The sequence below is a fragment of the Protobothrops mucrosquamatus genome, unplaced genomic scaffold, assembly GCF_001527695.2.
Source record: "Protobothrops mucrosquamatus isolate PMUCROS unplaced genomic scaffold, P.Mucros_1.0 scaffold479, whole genome shotgun sequence".
NCBI classification, from domain to species: domain Eukaryota; kingdom Metazoa; phylum Chordata; class Lepidosauria; order Squamata; family Viperidae; genus Protobothrops; species Protobothrops mucrosquamatus.
In genome coordinates this window covers 243,409-265,020 of record NW_015386799.1, presented here as the reverse complement: position 1 = coordinate 265,020, position 21,612 = coordinate 243,409, and the positions used below count along the sequence as shown (strand labels likewise).

The 21,612-nt window shown below is 38.8% G+C and overlaps 2 protein-coding genes across 6 annotated transcripts in view; one reads left to right on the top strand and one right to left on the bottom strand.

The window, feature by feature from the left end:
• RUFY2 (RUN and FYVE domain containing 2) overlaps positions 1 to 1,910 on the top strand; it is a 36,545-nt gene extending 34,635 nt beyond the window's left edge. Inside the window, exon 18 of the mRNA XM_015816661.1 lies at positions 127 to 1,910. Within this exon, the coding sequence (XP_015672147.1) occupies positions 127 to 270 (144 nt within the window). The 3' untranslated portion in view covers positions 271 to 1,910. The remainder of the gene's footprint in view (positions 1 to 126) is intronic.
• A 3,180-nt stretch (positions 1,911 to 5,090) lies between these two features.
• Positions 5,091 to 19,742, bottom strand: HNRNPH3 (heterogeneous nuclear ribonucleoprotein H3). 5 transcript variants are annotated; one of them, XM_015816657.1, is made up of 10 exons: positions 19,600 to 19,742; positions 10,903 to 11,021; positions 10,277 to 10,415; positions 9,553 to 9,737; positions 9,114 to 9,200; positions 8,733 to 8,848; positions 7,162 to 7,297; positions 6,973 to 7,053; positions 6,802 to 6,891; positions 5,091 to 6,588 (listed from the first exon to the last, which is right to left on the bottom strand). In XM_015816657.1, exons 2-10 carry the CDS (start codon positions 11,015 to 11,017, stop codon positions 6,512 to 6,514), a joined length of 1,026 nt encoding a protein of 341 aa, XP_015672143.1. In that variant the 5' UTR covers positions 11,018 to 11,021; positions 19,600 to 19,742; the 3' UTR covers positions 5,091 to 6,511. The 5 variants fall into 5 exon arrangements, with proteins under 5 accessions (XP_015672143.1, XP_015672145.1, XP_015672144.1 ...); XM_015816659.1 differs by having other exon boundaries at positions 9,598 to 9,737; XM_015816658.1 differs by having other exon boundaries at positions 19,614 to 19,742.
• Between the last annotated feature and the right edge of the window lie 1,870 nt (positions 19,743 to 21,612).

Here is a 21,612-nt window from a genome sequence, read left to right as displayed (position 1 = left end):
CACGTTTTATTTTTACCCACAAAAATAGCTTATCTAGGTTGGTAGACCTAAGTTATCATATGTTATTTACTGCTTAGCACACAAATTATATTGGCATAAAAATCTTTTTTTTTTTTTGGGATTTAGCATCATTGTAGAAACTGTGGTGAAATTTTCTGCAATGCCTGCTCTGATAACGAGTTGCCTTTGCCGTCTTCACCAAAGCCTGTTCGTGTCTGCGACTCCTGTCACGCGCTACTCATACAGAGGTGTTCTTCCAATATGCCCTGAGTCTTCTGCAGATGTTACAAGACGTTCACTAGGAGGACGAGTGCTGTTGTGTTGGCTGCTTATATATATTACTGCAATTCCGGCTTAACGCCCTTAATGTCAAAATTGTGCCATTGTTCTTGCAATACCAGAATCAGTCTCGTTTTGTACAGTGGCTCTGAGGCAATGACTGAAATGCATCTGCTTTGCAGTTCTGCTTCTGCTCTTTTATGTTGCCAGATGTGCTATTCTAGTATGTGGGGCAGGACTGACCTTGTAATGAAAGCTTTACGCTGAGAACAGGGAAGCCAAGGAACGGAAATTGGAGCTGGATAATGTTACACGTCAACTGCACGATTTGTGTAGTTTGGCGTCCTCCCTGACACTTCCACTGAAAAAGCATTGTTGCGTACAGGTGGGCAAAGTTGAATTAGGCAAATTATAAACAAGTATATATACTTGTTCGGGGGGCAGAACTCAAGTTAATTTTCTTGGATGTTTCTACACAACCCTTTCAAGTTGGCCTCTGATTCCAGCTTCTGGGCAACAGTTTGTGCAGGTTTATATTGAATCTAGTAGATGGGGAGTTGGAGGATCTAATTTAGCAAGATGATGGGTTTGCTTCTCATGGATGGACAGATTCATGTTCAGGGTCCATCTAGAATAGGCAGCTCAGGGCTGAAAGATTTCCATTCAGAGGTTCAGATGAGAAAGGTTAGGGAGAAAGGTATCTTACAGTCTTAAACCCTCTGGAATCAAAATCCATGATTAACTTCCCCAATTGGTTAACATGCAGCACTTACACTAGTTGCAAAATAATCCTTTATATATCAAGGAAGGGTAGCAGGCACACTTGAGGGATGTCTCTTTCCTATACAGTGGTTGTCAGACAAGTGATGCCACATAAAAAGATTGCCAGAGTAGTAACTTTAGATGAGTTTTCCATATATTGTACAAGATTGGTTGGGGTAGACTTGCGAAAAGAATGTATCTGAAAAATTGTCTTTAGAGACAAGCCTAGCTGGACTTTTTATATAAATAGAGCTTTTATATATACGCACAAACTATTTGCACTTCTTTTTTAATGTAAACTTAAGTTATTCGAAATGATCTATAAGGAATATAAATTACAAACTTAGCAGATTGCCAAATGAATTGTTAACCGAACAGGCCAGGATGGTGTTGCTTTTATTTGTTCTGTAGGAAAGTGAGATTCCTTATTTAAGTCATTTTTTTTTTTGGGAAAACCACTGTATCTAACTAACAATTTTACTTGAAAAGTAGAGGATGTAATAAAAAGAAATGGTAGTCTTGTACTGGTGGGTCATTTTTAATAGATGTTGAAAACAGTTTTTAATGTGAAAGCATTACCTATTCAAAAGTTACAATGCATTTTTTCCCATTGGATTGATCTAAGAACCAACCACTCCTTTTTGAATCTTCTTTTTGATTCCTCTTCTACAACCCGGTGCCTTCCAGATTTATTAAAAAAAAAAAAGATGGAGTTGCAATATAAGATCAGTACAAGATCCATGAACGGCAGATATAACTACTGAGGTCAATAGAATTTGGTGCAGTGATGTGCTGTTCTGTAATTTTAATTAGCGTTCAGTATTTAAGGGATACGAACTAAAACAGATTTGAGATAGTACAAGAAATTACTGGGGAACTCTGTCTAACACAGTGTTTCTCAACCTTGACAACTTTAAGGCATGTGGACTTCAACTCCCAGAATTCCACAGCCAGCATTGCTGGCTGTGGAATTCTGGGAGTTGAAGTCCACATGCCTTAAAATTGTCAAGGTTGAGAAACACTGGTCTAACAGCTGTTGGCAGTAGAATCAGGCAACCACATGAATTGGTGAGTTCTCATTTATGAGAGGCTGGATGCTTAGTACTGGTTGAGGAATTCTGGGAGTTGAAGGCCACGCGTCCCAGTTGCTGAGGCCAAGAAACTCTACTGGATCATTCAGTGAGCAGGACTCGTTTCCAACTTGATAATTCTGAAATTCTTGTATCAAAATGTCAAAGTAAGCCTTAACCGTACAACCGATTTTCAATTACAAGCTCATGAGTTATTAAGTAATCTTTAACACATGATCGATAAAAGATCCCCCCCCCTCCAAAAAAAATCCTGTATCAGCTCTGAGATGGTTGAATTTTATTGCTTAATCAGCAGGGCTGTGCAGTGGTTCAGATTCAATCCCTAAATTGTGCTTTGGACGTGACACCTGTCACTAACAGTTCTTTAAGTATATTCTCTCATGGGCTGGCAAGGAAGGTGCAATCCTGAGAAAAGACACATACATACTTAATAATTGCAGTCAGGCTCTGAAATATTTGGGGAGCTAAATCCCAAACGAGCAATTTTATTGGCTGTGAAATAAGCCCCCTTCAATTTCAAGTGGCAAATTTGGTCCCAAACTCAAAACTATCCAGCCTTTAAAGAAACATGAGCTTGGAATCTTAATTTCATGTGATTATCCATTTCTTATGTACAAATATTTTCTAAGAACAAGCTATTAATTTCTGTGGTGGAAATATGCCAAGATTTTAAATTGACATATGCATATTTGGTAATATTTTGGAAGATATATATATATATATATATATATGGTTGCAAATAACATAAAAGACAGACTAATGACTCCTGGGAATATCCATGGTACAAAATAAAAATGCGAACACCAGGAGAATATAAGACAGTTAAAAGTTTAGTAAAAACCTTAAAAACTTTTAAAAGCATACAATCATAGGGGCCAAGCTTTCGTCGGATCCTTCCGACATCCTCAGGGCACAAAGTCAATCAATGGGAAAAGCAGTTATAAATAAACCGACGCCTGCATCCCCTATGATTGTATGCTTTTAAAAGTTTTTAAGGTTTTTACTAAACTTTTAATTGTCTTATATTCTCCTGGTGTTCGCATTTTTATTTTGTACCATATATATATATATATATTTTAAAAAGCACAGCTTCAGAGTTGACTACTATGGATTCTCAATTCAATATCTGAAAATCCTTGAATCCGCGAGTCCTTAACGACATCAAGCAATGCGTTCCTGGTCGTTATTTACACAACATTCTCAACTCTCCTTCACAGATAGTTGTAAACTTTCTAGGCTTCATGCCAAGTCATCAAGGTGTCTGGAAAGGAGGCATAGCAACATTTTCTTCCCTTAAAGTAGGGGTCTGCAACCTTGACAACTTTAAGACTTGTGGACTTCAGCTCCCAGAATTCCTCAGCCAGCTATGCTGGCTGAGGAATTCTGGGAGCTGAAGTCCACAAGTCTTAAAGTTGTCAAGGTTGCAGACCCCTGCCTTGAAGAATTGCTTGGAAGGTGGCATTCACTCACCATCACACATACTATTGTGCCATACATGATGCTCTGAATTAACATCACTCTTTCTTGTAATTTATTCCAATTGTATCATAGAATGTATTATACCGTCAGCTACTAAATTTTTAGAAATCTCGAAAGTAGTGTTTGGTCACAACTGCTGGAGGAAACACTGGGGAACTATATATCCAATAATTCTGATATTGTTCCAAGTCAGAAAGCGTGTTTTTGTCTTTTAGCATTTTACTTTATTATGTGTTTGGTATTTGGTATTTTACATGACATTTTGGTCAATGACCACCAATAAAATTTGATTAATTTAAAATACAAATGTTTGGAAAAAACTATTCAACTATTTTCAGCTTGCCCTGGTGAAGCTCAAAAAAAAGTCATTCACTTTGTTGTTATGCACTTGGTACACATGTTACTGCTGGTGTAATAGCAGTTGATGCACACATATTTCCATTAAATAAAAAGCAATTCTTCCTAGTAAATTTGAGAAATATTTATAACAGCCATGCTGGTCCCATGTGACCAGAAAATATACAGCACTCATGTTTACAAAAAGTAATCTCATTAAGGGACTGGTAGGTTTTGTTATGAATTATCTAATGCCACAACATAGGAAATCTTGATGTAGAAAATAACAGTCTTCCATACAGACATTTGACACTCTGAATGTGTGGGAAGAGTGCATTAATCTTAGAATGCACTCTTACTTGGAATGAAGAGTGAAACCGATGCTAGGATGAACTACATTCCACTTGCTTGAGCCAAAGAATTAACATATTGGTTATCAGAGGCTTACATAATGAAGTTCTTGCTTTAATGACCACATCATTATGAATCTGTATAATCCTGTTAATACACACTATGATCTGTACATTCTTTGTATTAATAAATGGCTTGAACAGTGTCTACCTTGGGGCACTGTTGAAAAAAAGTTTGCAGAAAACAACTGGAATGACGAGACAACGGGGATGATCAGGGACTGGGAGGAAGCCTTAGGAGATGTCAAGAGAGTATGAATTATAGGATTTTTTCTAATACTGAATGGTTCAACACTAGAATCTACTACTAAGGGAGGCTCCTTAGTAACACTCCTATTTGCTCGTATTCTAGCAAAGGTGTTTTAACCCTCCTTTTAATCCAACACTATAGAGGAAAAAAGGCGTAATTTAGTTTTTATGACAAAACTAGTGACGTTAATATTGTAAGGATGGTTTACTCTACAAGGACTACAGTACTTCTATATACTGTAGCCTCCCTGAAATTAATATTAATTTTAAAATATGAAAATTAATACTGCTAAACCACCTCCTAGGACATTTCATGGAAGACATAGTGCATTGAGTAAAGCACACTGAAATCATGGATCTCACCCTTGTTTTTTTCTATTTCATTTATTCTGTAAAACCGTTTAGGATCCTAAGATTTGCAAACAGGAAAGTGTATTTTCAGAATCAAAAATGGCTAGCCATTATGACACACAACACGCAGCTGCTGTCTGTATAAATTTTACTGAGAATAAAACTTATCTACAAATTAACATGTTATTGAATATAAATTTGTATCTTTTCTATTTTGCTATGACCCATGAAATTCTCATACTTACCTCCCTGTTGAGCATTAAGCCTTGATGCAGATATGCTCAACCAAAATGTAATCCTTATGGATCTAAATTACTTGCATAATTAATACAAACCTAAAAAAGTGTTTCTCTTATACAGAATTTTGTACAAATTAGAAAAAAATAAAAGATCTGCATTGTTTGCCCTTCAATTAGATAAATTGACACAACACATGTCCTAGAATGAAATCTATTTTGCTATCTCCCACAAAACATTTATTACATACATAGCATTACTAGCAAAAACAGGCAACAAACTTTCAGTTTATCACATTTGACAAATTATTCTGAAGAATCTGGAGGACAAGCAATTAAAACAAAAAAATCTTGAATATTAGTACCTTTTCTTCAATACACAGAAAATGCTTAAGTGGCTAAACAGTATTTCATCCAAACAATCTTACATGTTAAAAACCCAAAGCAATCTGTCAAGACTTTTAGGTGGAAGTGTTGTTGATTGCCAGATAGGCCACACAATCCTTACGTGGGTATCTTCAGCAACAGAAATGGCATCCTCAAGTCAATTGTTCTATTTTTAAGAACTGTAACAGTTCTCTATCAATGTTACCATAGTCCATTAATGCAATAGCTTTCTGCTTTTCTCCCATATCTTTTTCATATACTATTCTATTAATAACTTATCTCAAACTTTTAATTGCCAAGAAAACAAAGTGAAGATTCAAACTATGTTTTCTATCAATATATTTTAAATATGAAAATTCTGACACACACACAGCTCAGGCTACATGTGTAGCAGTTGTGCGTTAGGTCATTCCAGAAGTTTAACTCATGGCCTTCATATCCCCCACACTATTTTCAGACATTCTGCCATTATTTTCACTGAGTTAGTTTTCATTGACAAATTATTTATTAGCTAACACTTGCTTTCATTCCAAACTTCAACAAATGTAACATAAACCTGATGGGTTATTTCATTTCATAGATGTAGAATCGATAATATGATCTTCCAGTACAACTGCTTTTAATGAACCAAATTTCTTAAAACAACATCCTAGGATAACGCAGCTATCTTCAGGAGGAGCTAGTATAAAAACTATCAACATCAGTGGTTTGAATATAAAAAATTTATTTAAAGTCAGGAGTATGCAACAAATAAAACCTACAGAAAACAGATTTCCCCATCACAATCTGATGCTTACCAAATAATGGGAAAACACATTCCTTCAGTCATTATAAAGTTTTCAATACAAAAGAAATTTTAAGTTTTGTAAGAAAGCCTAGTAGACCAAGTACTGTTTCCTTCCAACACGCTTTGGAGACACAATGATACTCTTCAATACATTCCACGCCAGCCACCTCCTCCCATGTTGCCTTGCCCGTAATATCCACCACTATTTCCGCTGCCACGACCTATAAAATAACCGCAACACTTTTATTCCTGTAGTTAATAGTGTTTAAACTTTACATCCTCCTATATGAACGAAAGAAATCTTACCACCCTTAGGATGCCACTCATGCTTTCCGAGCATGGAAGCTACACTGCATTCTTAGTTCTTCATGCAATGCCAAGTACTGGTGGAGATTAAAACCAATACCTTAATATTAAACAAAGCAAAACCTTACCATAGCCACCCAATCCATCAGGAGTACCATATCCTCCAGTGTAACTGCTGCCCATTCCCATTCTTCCAACGGAACCATAACCCCCTTGCTCTGGAAAAGAACAGTTACCATTAGTCTCTAGAAATCCTACACAGACTGAAATAAGAATTAAAAATCTGAAATCGAACCTACCCATGGCGTCTCTGCCATAGCCACCCATTCCAGAACCGCCTCCAGCAGTTGAATTGAGGAATAGCTCGATGTATCGATGCTCTTTAAAAGAACAAAAAGATTACTCCCACAAATGCAAGTGTTACAATTATCTGTACAAAAATCAAATGAGAAGGTACAAGACGTCAAGACATGCTCACTGTAACTTACGCATGTGGTTTTTATCTTTAGACATGGCAGCCACTGCATCTTCATGTGTCACAAATTCCACATCAGCCTCTCCAGTTGCTCTTCCATCTGCTCCAATGTCAATATGAACCCTTATAGGAGTCAGTGGTGAGAAAAACTAAAAGAAAGCAGCAGGTTAAAGCTCCTCAAATTGAATCCATGATTTTTAAGTCTGTCACGTCCGAGCTACACATAGTTGTGTCAAATAAATCACTCATCGTGCATGTGCATTTTACAGTACAAATCTGATTTTGCGGATCCGTTAGTTACTCTCATGAAATCCCTTAGAGTTGGATAGTCAATAAATTAAAACAAACTGGCCAGGGAAGTTTTTTATTATAGTACATGATAGTTTAATAATGCATATAATTTTTTAATATGCAACTGCATATGCAATTATTTCCTTAGTTGCTTTGTGTACAGAAAAATGTAAAAAAAAATGCTACTGCTTTGGGTCGTATATCTATAAACCGCACACTGGAATGATGTTGAAACATCAAGCAGAAGTAGCTGAGTTGATACAAATTAAGTATTTGGAGCACAAATTCCTATGACAAGCCAGTCTTTTGGTTTCTGCTTTGCTGTCTCTTCTATTAACATTATAGGCCCAGAATAGCTCAATTATACTTCTGATAATTACATTTGGTTAGTACAATGCCAATATTTACATTTTTGCATTAACCTGCAGTTATTTTCAAATCAAAGTATTCATCTTTTCAGCAACTTGCAATTAGCAGGTCCCTTCCCATTCTTCTCCCTGATTTATCTACCTATTATACTGTTGCTACTATTTAACATCATTCCCACTAAGCCACTAAATACTGATTTATATTACGCCCGCCCCCTTTATAAGCTTGCCTTACTTTGAAGATTTCCAGCTCCATTAGCAAGAAAAACACAAATTCATCAGCACAGAAGAATCAAGCAACCTTTGATACATTTCTATATTACGTTTGACTGACAAATGACGACACTAACATCAGGTTTTTAACTAATAGATATAGATTGCATGGCTGGCTAAAAGAAATTGAACAATAATAGCAATTATAATAAGTTATTATATTTGTTATTAGAAATCCTCTAATTTTGACTAATTTATATGCGTACCATTTTAATTGTAGTAACAGCTGTTTAAAATATGATTATCAGATTTATTAACCTTTCTGAATACTCTGTCAGAGAAGAAAGATGGGGATATAAATCAAATACTGGGGTTTTTCTTTTGCATTTTTTCTCTCCTTCTGTTTAATTATATAAAATCTCCCCACCCCAAGGGGAACTCTAACATGAAATGTGCACTTCAATTGCTTTCAAATACCACTGGTCTTTCAATTACAAAAAACAACACACACGTTTAATAACCTTAATTTATGTGCTTTTTGAAATTCTCCGAGGAAAGAAAAAAAGCAAAAAAAAAAAAGGAAGATTACTCTGGAACTTCTTGATACTTTAAAACAGCTGCATCTGATTCCAGATGTGACTTTTCATCTCTTGGAACTCCCTCCCCCCCGAACATGCTTGTTCCAGCTAGAAATATTTTCCACAATACTCACATTAGCAATATCATTTTCGGTGGCTCGAAAAGGCAAACCTCTCATGTGAACAAAATGACCACCCTGGAAACTTGAACTTGCATCGCCTGCTCCGCCATAGCCATGGCCTCCCATTCCTAAAAGCAAAACAGGTCCATGAGGGCACAACTGACTCTTGACTGAGGATCTATGCTGCCTCCTCTAAGAAAAGTAAACTCTACAATTGCGGTACCATAAGCGAACCGATCAGTTCCTGTACTAATGACAGAACTAGAGACGGTACATATCATTTCTTGTACCCAACTTTTTATAAACAGGATACTGAAAATGCCAAAGCAATAATCTATCTCTAGCTGAGTCTGCAATAGACAGCTGAACAACACGGTGATATTTTTTTCTTACCTCTCCCATCTCTCATTCTGTCATCATAGCCATCATTTCCGTAGGCATAATTGTTATAGCCACCATACTCATCAAAGCCACCATATCCTGTGAGATTTAAGAGGGGGACAGACTGTGAAGAGTCTTTAAACACCAAAAAGGATGTTAACTTAGTGCACAGAACCAAACTTGATTTGAAGTGAAATACTGTACGAACACTTCTGTGCAGACATAACAGGCTCAAAAGCATGCAAGCCGAGTTTCACTCATATTTAAACTCTCATTTCAGATGCCTCTCCATACCTTTTCACTCTCAAGTCATATGGCTGGTATAAACAAAGTGAAAGATAGCCAGGTTTCAGACTTGGTACGTATTACAATTACTGTCATTTCTGTATTTCTTGACCAAATGTCAGGAACGTGAAAATGACAAGAGCCTGTGGTCATTAGATACACATACCACCGTCATATCCACCATCTCCTCGATGGACTCTGTCATACATACTTCCACGCCCAGCTCCATAATAACCCCCTCTTCCTCCCATTGGTCTATCATATGGTCCGGGTCGCTGTCCCATCATTCTTCGGGGTGGATCATAGAATCCTCGGATTTCACTCCTACTACTTTTGAAGATCTCAATATATCTGAGTAAAAAAAGATTTACAATGTACAAATGTAAGAATACAGATATATACAGTTTGGAAAAATACAAATAACTGCATATATATTTTTTTTTAATTTTAAGTCTAGGTAATAGCATTGAAGACAAGTGAACACTTTTTTTTTTCCAGTGTCACTTTTAGGATTTAGGTTATTAAATGCAAAAACAAGTAGTTCTGCGATTTACTTTACTGACTAAAAATTCTAACTGCAAATTAAATACAGCAAATCTCTGAGCCACACTCCCCCCTGCCCCAGTAAAAAAGTTCTTTGTAAAAAGAAATCTGGCTATTATAGAACACCCTCCACACACACAAAAAACGCCCCCCAAAAACAACCAGCCCAATTTTAGCAAGCTACATAGTATTACCAATCCCCCTCCCACCACATCTATTTTACTCCCAGTTACTTAGGGTGTTTTTATTAAAAAATAGCCAGTTGATTTATGTACCCCAGCCCCCCCAAATGCAATTCTGACCCCCAACCCCCAAAAGATTTACCATCCCAAACTCTCCATCCCCACCTGTGCCCTATTCTTTCCTTGTGTTTCCCCAGAGCTTTTTCTGCTATCTCCTTTGAAGCAAACTGCACGAAGGCCTCCCCTGTGCTTCTCCCCTGGTAGTCCAGCGTCAATGTTATCCCATTTGGCACGATTTCCAACCCTTTAACCCAAGGACAAATAACCCCATCAAGGGGAAGAGTGTTAAAGTCTGAAACATTCCCATCTGTAGAAAATACTTAAAGCAAATCTACACAAATGCAAGAAAATAACTTAGCTTTCCCCCCCCCCAACCCAAATACACAGGCTAAAGAGTTTTCATTTAGACATTGTATTACTGTCTCTTTGTTCAGATTACACAGCAACAGCTACATCACAAAAGAACCCAGCTATACTGCATGATGTCATAACTACATACTCCAAATTCTGACTCCTAATAAGGCTATCTAAAGGTGTAAATTTTTATCCTGCCAATGCAAACTCTTTACTTTTAGTAGAGTTTTTAAACAAAGAATACCAACATTAGTAGTCTAAAGTTTAAAGGCTGATTCCCCCTCCCCCCGATGCTAATAAAATTTTAAGCTGTTTCAAATATCAATCTTGCAGACATAGAAACACTGAAAGTCACTTGACATTAACACTAGAGCTACCTTGAAAGAACTGAACGATCTCCTCCTTGCTGCAGCCAAATGGCAGACCACGCAATCGTACTGTTCCATCACTAGATGAATCATTTGGACCATTATGTTTCCCAGCCCAGTCCATTTTGCTGTTTAAAATCAAACACCATAAAAAACATAAACAGCAAATTTAGCATTTGAGAATGACGATTCACCCCCCAACCCCTTCCTTCCTAAGCAGGACCGTATAACATTAGAAACATCTTGAACTTTTTTTAAAATAAAATAAAATAAATGCAACAACTGCTCAGAGGCTGCTTAAAGAGTATACTGCTGTGATCATTTACAACTGCCATTGTCTTGAACTCATACAGAACTAGCATGACCTGCTCATGCAACCTGCCACGTAGCTATCCTCAAGACCTCGACCGATAGGCATCTCTATCTATGAAGACCAATTCTACTACTACTGCGGTTACTTAGTAGTTCCTCCCTCTCACATTTGCCCAGCCACTTCAATACACCTATTCAATCACTGCCGTGGGCACTATTTTTTAAATTCCTACTACTGCAGGCCAGTGAAGCCACAGCAAATTAGTTTCCTACAAATACATATGAAATAAAATGCATGCTTCTCGACCTGCATACAAATCTCATGGGCGTTCATTCCAATGCCAGCTACTAGAGCCAAGGCAGCAGTCCCACAGGGCTCAGGACTAGAATCCTCACCATTAAATAAATGGAAAGACAGTCAAACAACTAATTCTGGGGGCACAGGTAGAAGGTAACATTAAGCTAACAGGGGAAGGGAAATGAATCTGGGTGTGTGCACAAGAGGCTGCATTACCCCAGCAACATAAAACACCAGCAAAATAGAAAAGCAAGCTTCATGGTTGTTGTTTTTTTTAAAAATATTATTGAAATTGTAAGGTGCAATGCAAAGTAATTCTCAGAGGTCTGTATGGGAGCATGTCTATGCATAATGTGTACATACAATGTAAAAACTGTACAAATTGAGAGGCACATTTAATGATACAATGGCTAGCAAATTCAAAGTACAATTCACGTATCTGCAGGCATTTTCCTCCACTACAGTTAGACTAGCATCTTTCCACTTTAATCTTCCCCAAAGTAGAGTCCCTCTAAATATTTTGGACTATATTTCCCAGAATAAAGTATCTACAAATATACTGTCTTTACAATTTTATTTATGAAGTGTTGGTTGGTGGGATAGAACAATTTATTTTGAGTTGAAGCTCTCCCCCCCCCCCCCAAACTACAGGAAAGAGTAGGTTTTTCGAATATTAAATAAAAATTATAATGGGAAAAAATATTCTGCTCAGAATAGTTTGTGCTTTAGATCTCAGCTTGTAATTGAGTCCTACCCTTCCCCGTTATAAGGTTGGGCTAGAGATATCAGAAAGAAAATGATATTCTCAGCACACACATTTGGGGAGGGGGATTTCACAAAATGAGAAAAAAATGGATTTGGTACACATACTAAAAACATTTCCTAAGATTGCCACTGAAGTGAATTTTCTTGTGGAAAAAGGTATCTCACTATGATACATAGCGTAAGATATATCTCGCTACCTAAGGCTAAATTAAAGCAGATTTTGCAGAGCCTACTTAAGCCTGATGCTTTGGGATAATAAATAAATAAATATTTGGAGGTCTTATAGTCCAACCCATAATATAAATTACTCTGGAGGTAAATGCCTCCAGAAGTTGTAAATTCCAACACTGGAAGTTTTTAAGAAGAGACTGGACAACCATTTGTCTGAAATGTAACATTTTAGACAAATGGCTGTCCAGTCTCTTAAAAACTTCCAATGTTGGAATTCACAACTTCTGGAGGCATTTACCTCCAGAGTAATTTATATTACTCATCATGTTAATCCCTCAAGTTCTTGGAGAAGGGGAAAATTAGACCAGTATGTTAAAGTAAAGCTCTACGTCCTCTTTGCATCTATCAAGTTCCATAGCACATGTAGATATATTTATATTTCTTTAAAATATCCATCCATCCAAACACACTGCCAAGTAAAATACTAGACTTAAGCACTGGTTTTACTTTGAGGTTAATCTCACAAGCTTATATTTTGAAACTAAAGTCTCCATAATTGGCCATACCCTCTAAAGCCATCATACTAAAATTACGCAAATGTCATATTATCAAGTATTTTCCAGATTATAAAGGCTGGAGATTGTTTAGCTTTAGATATCTTAGGGAAAATTTTGTAGATTTTTCTGACTCGAGTTGTCTGTTCCCATTTTATAGATGGAACAGTGTTTAATTAGCATCAAAAGATATCAGCCGTATCCATATCAGTTTTACGGTTCTCTAGTGCAATGGTTTGTGGACAAATTAGATGACAGTGCTATTTTCATTTCTACTACTCAGGAGGTTCACAATGGAAAAGTTACTTTTTACCAGGGATTTCACTACAAATGCCTTTAAGACTCCCTACAATGGTCTTTCACCTTATTTTATCCCAAACAGCTCCTATTTTACATGTTTAATTTCTCCTCAAATGCCCAAAGGAGAGGTGGCAGCAAGCTAAAAAAAATCTAATTTTACATGTCATAGCACATGCTCTTGAAAAAAAAAATACTGACTAAAGCACAGCCACAGCTAGCAAAAAGTTACCAAATCCTGGTTTATAAACCCATTACCTGGTTTAGAGACCATTTTTCACCAAAGCTCTGTGGATTAACAAGTCTCTCCCAGCAGCCCATACATCCTAAATCAACTGCACCATTTTTTGTCCATAATATCTTTAAGTTCAACTAAAATTGTGTCATGAAGCGTTGAAAGTTTCCATTTGTTCAACAAGAACAGAAGCTTCCCCATCAAGAGCAAAATGCATTCTAAACATATCCCTAAAGAAGTTGATAAGCTGAACCAATTAGAACAGCCAGGGATGGTCACAGAAACATAAAGAGGAGCCAATGCCACTGGGAATGCCAGAAGGAAACTGTGGATCTCCATCTCCGTCTTGTGAAAATGCATATTACGATGCATGTAGTTATTCCAGAGGCTGCAGTCTCATTTTCTCTTCCTGAAAGTGAACATCTTCAAGTCTTTCTCAACAAAAACAAAAGTCACATTTCAACACATATGCAGAGTGATTCTTAGGCTGGGCTTTTTTCCAGGCAGATTACACATTCAAAAATAAATTCAAATCGCAGTTGAATCAGCAGATTTTTCCCAGGTTCTTTTCCTAGAAGGCAAAGATATTTTCACCACCACGTGATTTCCACAGACCTCCTCTTCCTTATACCCATCTCCCATTTCCATGACAATACAAAGCTTGGAAAGAATAGCAAGAATAGTTTTAAATCTTGGTAGAGCTATGGCTTGATATTATTTCACAATCAACATGGTTCCAGTTGACAATGTAGGAGATAACAAAACATTCCTTATTTTCCTGTTGTTTATCATTAGCAGAACCTTTTAACTCTGCAAATGGAGGTTGAACACATTATTACTGATTCTTAACAGACCTTCGTTGGAGCATACAGCTTAATAGACCTTTGGGGTAAGGCGATGTATTCTGTATTCAGACCAGCTTTTGTAGCTTTCCAATATAGTATCTTAGTTAATAAAAACATGTCCATTGTTTATCAGAATAAGGAATCTAGATTTTTTTTTACATGACCCATAGATGTAGACTTTCTTTTAAAAGGCTGTAGTAAGTAAACGAAAAATATTTAAATGCACTTGAAAAAAATGATTGAACTGTGTGGTAAAAAAAGTATATTATAAACAGAATTTAACATGCATACTTCTTGGAAAGAATTGCAACCCCCAAAAATCTTATTTCAGATCACCCAAATTAAACTGCTCTATTCCACCAACCAATAAAGAAAATCTGAAATCACTATGAAGTTTCATTCTGGAGGGTAGCAGAACACTTTACTCCAGTCCTGGGGATGGGATAATCCTATTTGTCTTCACTTGTTTTTACTAGTTCTTTTCAATAAAAACATGTTATACAAATGATTAATATACAGTACACACACTCTCTCATACTCCAATTAAGACACTTCTCACAATTAATATAGAATTGCAGCATCAAAGAAAGTCACTCCCTCTTTGCTGCTGTATAGGTTTAATCTCTTTGGGGCTAACACCTTTATTGTATTTAATTAGCAATGTACATTTGGAACATGTTCAAAATCCCAATTGTTTTATAAAATTAATTAGCAATATAATGAACAAAACAGAAATCAAAATGGCTAGCAAGAACGTGCTATTTAACAAATCTGAAATTATTATTTTTTTTACTATCTCCACAACACACACATGAAGTTTAGGCACACTAAAACAAATACATTTACAATTTCCAGTTCATTCATATTTTTCTTAATATAAAAAAATGAGAATTAGAACATAAAGGAGTTATATTCTATTTATGTGGAGCAAACAGTTGTTTTCCTGTTGAAGACTGCAATTCCTCTGGAACAATCTGTTGGGAACAGCACAGGTGGGAGCCAGAACAATCTGGCCAATGATGGAGGCCAGAGTAAACAACAACAACCAACCAACCAACCAAAAATCCCAGACACCCATCTCAAAAGTGCTTTTTCAAAAGGCAACTGGACTATTTTTTCCTTGAGGAGGAAGAACAAAACGCTTCGTTTCTCATCCAAGAAACTTCCATCAGTTGTGATGGCCAAAGACATCCACAGATGTTCAGTTCACAACATCAGTTATAATGTTCCACAGACATCTAGATATCCATCCTGATCCCCCTCTTTTCTTTCTTAAGCCACAAAGTCATGGAAGATTCTGTGTATCAGGGATCTTCAAACTTGCCCCTTTTATGACTTGTGGACTTCAACTCCCAGAATTCCTCAGCCAGCGTGCCTGGCTGAGGAATTCTGGGACTTGAGGTCCACAACTCATAAAAGGGGCAGGTTTGAAGACCCCTGCTGTATATAAACTCTTGCTCAAGAGTTGAACTTAGCCTTTTTCGGCTACTAATGAATTAGTCTCAACTAAATAACACATACAGCTGCAGTCAAAACCACATTTATACTAAATCTATGTTCACTTATCTGGGAGTAAGCAACACAGAACTCAATGGATATCACTTCTGTCAATGCACTTTACTGTATTTTTCCTGTAATTATTTACTTCATCTAACTTTGATCACTACAGATGTTTAGTTATTTAGGCAGTATATACAATTATTTTTACTTACCAAATGCCACCATTTTGCTCTCCTGTTTTATATCTAATTCAGTTAAGATCCTGTATATATTTACCCAAAAAGAATTTTCAGTCTGTTCAACAAAGTTTATTCCCATGTTTAATATTGTTTTAAACATCCAGACTTTATAACGGGGATCTTCAAACTTGCCCCTTTTATGACTTGTGGACTTCAACTTCCAGAATTCCTCAGCCAGTGTGCCTGGCTGAGGAATTCTGGGAGTTGAAGTCCACAAGTCATAAAAGGGGCAAGTTTGAAGACCCCTGCTTTAGAGGTAGTCCTCAACTTACAATAGGTCATTTAACAACTGTTCAGAGTTATAACAGCTTTGGAAAATGTGATTTATGGCCTGTAAAGCAGTTCTGGCAGTCATAGAATCTCATCACAGTCAAATGACCACATTCCGAGTACTTGACAACTGGCTCACATTTAAGACCCGTTGCAATATCCTGTGGTCACATGACTGGAACTTCTGAAATTGAACTTTTTTGTTCAGTTTCCAACATTTTCTGAGGTTTCCTGCAAAAAAAAAAAAAAAAGGTCCATTCAGGAGAATGGATTTGGGCTTATGACTGTGTGATTTGCTTGACGCTATAAAAAAAGGTTAAAAAAAAACCCTGGTCTAGTCACATAGGTGCCTCAAATTATAACCAAAATTTTGGTTCCAATTGCATTTGTAAGCTAAAGACTACCTGTAAAGACTTCTTGTACTTATTTTTAAAAAAATTGCTTTTCTGTACTGACAAACCTGTATCTAAAGTACTACTTAAGATCAAATTCTTGATGTGTTGATCAGTATTTTGAACTTCAGATTAAAACATGTAAAGCACTATAGAACCATAGATACAATAAGAAATTATTTATGAAGGTAAATTAAACTTTCCCATACATGTATGCAGAAAAGCTGCCTCAGTTTGAAAGGCACTTGGCACTTTTACTGAAACGACATTGTGTAATCAATGTAGACAATATCACTTTGAAAAATATAAATTACTATTTAACAGACTGCCTTAAAACTATCCTAGTAAAGGCACAATTATAGTTAGATCAACTATTATGTTATTATTTTAAATAATAAATTACTTAAATTGGAAAGTAGATTAGTTTCACCCCGCTTGATACTCTGGAAGTCCCTCAAGACCTAGTTTTGTCATGAGGCCGGAGATGTATTTAGATGGCTCCGCTACTGAGGTGGATCTACATACACATTCTCTTTCTGCCTCGGATTGTATAATTATAATTTGAGTTAATTTTTAACATTGACTTTTTTTAATGTTTGTTGTCATATATTTGTTGTTCCTTAATTACTGTACAAATCTTAATATGGTAAATCGCCTAGAGCAGTGTTTCTCAACCTTGACAATTTTAAGACACGTGGACTTCAACTCCCAGAATTCCAGTCAGCAGTGCTGGCTATGGAATTCTGGGAGTTGAAGTCCACATGCCTTAAAATTGTCAAGGTTGAGAAACACTGGCCTAAAGCCAGGCAATGTATATTTTTGGTAAATATCCCTACAAGGCTATGGACCCAGTAGTCCTGCTTAAGCATTACGTTTTTGTGTTCAGTACAACGTACAAGTATTTCTACTTGAGCTGGGTTCCAACTTGTATCTACTGAACACAAAGATTTCTGCTAAAAACAACCAGACTTGAACTAAGAGGCCCTAAATCAGGGGTCTTCCAACTTGGCCCTTTTATGACTTGTGGACTTCAACTCCCAGAATTCCTCAGCCAGGCACGCTGGCTGAGGAATTCTGGGAGTTGAAGTCCACAAGTCATAAAAGGGCCAAGCTGGAAGACCCCCTGCCCTAAATCAAGAAAGTATCTCTTCACTTACAGCACCAATGTGATTAAAGGGAGAAACCATTCAAGTTCCTGCTCCTGACTTGCTGGAACAAACCCAGCTAAGTATCTTTAGTCCTGCCATTTCTGAAATCCCATTCAAAATTCAACCAAAGCAGCTATCTATGCCAGTGTTTCTCAACCTTGGCCATTTTAAGGCATGTGGACTTCAACTCCCAGAATTCCACAGCCAGCATTGCTGGCTGTGGAATTCTGGGAGTTGAAGTCCACATGCCTTAAAATGGTCAAGGTTGAGAAACACTGATCTATGCAATAGTGGTCGCGGTTACATTAGTGACTATTCTTTGCCTTATTCCTGGTCTCAAAAAACGTAGATCGAGCGCAGCAATGACCTCCTCGAGTGGCTCCTTACAATCAATAGTAGGGCCTTATATTTGATTAACACAGTGGTTCTCAACCTTTTTAATGCCACGACCCCAACTGGTCGTAAGTCGAGGACTAAACCGGTCGTAAGTCGAGGACTAAACCGGTCGTAAGTCGAGGACTACCCAACCGGTCGTAAGTCGAGGACTTTCCCTGCCCGGGAGCGCCGCGCATGCGTGGTTCTGCCCCCTGAGCCGGCCGAGGCGTAGCTGGCAAGCGGCAGAGACGGAGCAGGCAGACCACCAGCTGGCCCATCCCAAGGGAGGTAAGGCACCCGCCGGAAAAGGGGAAAAAAATGGCGGACAGCCTTGCTTGGCAACCCCTGTGAAATGGTCGATCGACCCCAAATGGGGTCCCGACCCACAGGTTGAGAACCACTGGATTAACAAGACACAGAGCAGGTTAAGGCCCCACCAATCCCTGTTGCTGGTCAGCACACAAATGCCACACAACGACCTTGCGCTTTTGGAAATCTTAAATCTCAACTGCTGCAATGCCCGAACCGCTGCCATTAGTTCCCATGAGGCTTCATCGACACTTTTTCCACATTTTATACTCCGCGCTATGGTGTTCCGACCAAGCCCTGCCACCGACGGCCCGTTTCCGTTTCGTCAGCTCCAACGGACTCCAAGGCGCACCTGACTTCCGAGGGGGCTGAACGTGGGCTGCGATGCTTCGGGTTGCCAAGAGAAACCACCTTCCAAACCAACTCTTCCAAACTTGCCTTGAACCTTCCGCTTACGCCGACCACAGCGCGCAGGCGCACAAGCCCTCCGGGAGGAGCGGCACCGGAGAGGGGGGTCCTCGGCGGACGAGGGGTATCAAATGGCGGGAGGGCGCACGCTTCTTTTGTCACGCTCCGGGGACCCGCGTCGCCGTCTTCGTCTTTCCTCCACTCGGGGGCTCGCCCTACCGAGAGTCGCCCTCGCCCCTTCGAGTAGCGGCGGCTGCAGCCAGCGAGAGGCACCGCGATACCGTTAGCCCTTCGCACAGCACCGATACGTCGCGGCCGCCCCCCACCCCCGCTGTGGCCGTCACGTTAAAAATGGCGGCCGAGAGCAAAACACCCCAGTCGAACTTTCCCGCGCGCGTGCGCACGGCGCCGGTTTAACCCTTCCTTTCTCCTCGCCCCCTCCCTCTTTCCCCCTCCCCTCCCCTCCCCACCTGCCCAAGGAGTTCACCCGTTTCTCAGGAGCGAGAAGGCGGGTCCGCCCACCTCGGCTCTCCTTTTCCCCCGGCATGTCGGGACAAGTGGCCCGGCCGCTTCCCGCCACCCACTCACCGGCAACACCTCACCCACTTCCCCAGGCGATCGGCCCAAACGGCTGCGCGGAACTCCCCACAAAGAACAAGGAAGCGCTTAACCGACGGCCGACTAACAAGCTACGCAGCTGAGGCAAGACAGGATGGCGTCGGAGGCGCGCGTATCGCGAGGCTTCCCGTCGCCTAGCGGCGGAAATGGCGCATGCGCGGGAGAATGACTGGCAAATGAGGGGACGCGCCGCGCGGGGGGGGGGAGGAAACCGTCGAAGAGGAAGGTGGGGGTGCGCATGCGCGACGCGCCGCGGTGGCCTGAGGTATCCAAGAGCGTGGGGCGGTTTTCCGTTAGTTGGCCGCCTCCGCGGAACGTTGGAAATATGAAGGCGGTACCGCTCGTCAAGATGCTTGTCTCGGTGTTCAAGCAAACGTTCCGTTCTGTTAGAAAGCGCCTTTAAAAAGCAAACGTTCCGTTAGCGCGCAGAACGGTGTTTCTCAAAGCCGGCAACTTTTAAGATGCGTAGACTTCAACTCCCAGAATTCTCCAGCTTCCCCTGCTGGCTGGGGAATTCTGGGAGTTGAAGTCCATACTCCTTAAAGGTACGGCGGTTGAGCAATACTGATCTAGCAGTGAAAATGCCAGCTTCCAATCTTTTTTTTATTGTTGCCAGCATGTAAGGCACAGCTATTTAGATTTTATTTTTGTATTGTTTTCAGTGAATCCTTCCAACAGAGATGATTACAAGTCTGTCTTGATTTCCTGAACAAAGGATGTGCCAGTTTTCTGAAAAAAATAATTATACTCAATTCTTCTATTTTTCAAGACCCAGATTAAGTTCCCTTTCTTTGCTGTTATTTAGGCTAGGGGTCCCCAACCTTGGCAACTTTGGACTTCAACTCCCAGAATTCCCCAGCCAGCCATGCTGGCTGGGGAATTCTGGGAGTTGAAGTCCACAGGTCTTAAAGTTGCCAAGGTTGGGGACCCCTGATTTAGGCAAACGGTGACCATAGAATATAGCTCATGTAGTGTTCTTGTGGAGTACTTTAATACTCCTGATTCTCACATCAATTCTTGAACTAGAACTAATTTTCCTATTTATCAATATCCATATAAAAGTTAACTTTTACTAGTGGCAAATTTTTTTGCTCCGTTATACAGAGTCACAAAACAATATCCCAGATTTGCTTTGTTTTTCTTGTTGGCTTCAGTATATTCGATGTTTAGTCTTATCTTTGTAATAATTGCTTGGTTTTAATTTTGTTACAATTTGATCTTCTGAGAAGTTATATATTTTGATGTTTACAGTTTCTAAACTTTAAAAAGACACCAAAAAAACCGATACAATCAGCTGTATGGAAGGGTCAATAAAATATGATCAGACAAGTTTACAATTCTATTTGTCTGTGTGTCATTTATCAGTCATCAGATGCTATAACGTATACATTCAAAAGCCACGTCATTTTATTATGTCTTTTTCTTTCAGTAATTAGACTGGGTGTGCAAATCACTTTTATGTGCAATGTTCCAAAGTATAATTAGTCCTTGACATACATCTATAATGGAGCCCAACCATTAGGATTGTAAGGCCTAATGGTCATAAAGTGGGTCACTTACATCACTGACCCAATTTTATGAACATTCTTGCAATGGTCATTAAGATAACATAATAGCTGTAAAGTGAATGCCATAGTCATTAAGTGAATCCATTATTTTTTTATGGACCATTTTTTGTGAAAATGGAAGTTAATGCCAATTTTCAGCAAAAAAATAAAATGTTACAGGATGTGGCAAATGGCCATAAATGCGAATCAGTTGAACACCTGACATATGGTCTCATGTTTGGGGGGGGGCAGCTATTGATATTTTGGAACTGGGTTTTAAGTACCTTTGGGGTGGTCTGTTATAGTTTCAAATGGTTGCTAGGTGACCAGTTGTAAGTCGAGGACTACCAATATGACAGCAAACTTAAATGTGTTCATTATTAAGGTAATGCATTTTATTATTGAAATGCAACTCAGTGATCAGGAGCTCTGCTTC

Excerpts from the sequence above, each read along its gene's own strand:
- HNRNPH3 (XM_015816657.1), bottom strand. The coding sequence starts at position 11,017 with ATGGACTGGGCTGGGAAACATAATGGTCCAAATGATTCATCTAGTGAT. Across the intron at positions 8,849-9,113 it reads CAGAATGAGAGATGGGAGAG|GAATGGGAGGCCATGGCTAT; the intron begins GTAAGAAAAAAA and ends TTTTGCTTTTAG. Across the intron at positions 7,054-7,161 it reads TAAAGATAAAAACCACATGC|AGCATCGATACATCGAGCTA; the intron begins GTAAGTTACAGT and ends GTTCTTTTAAAG.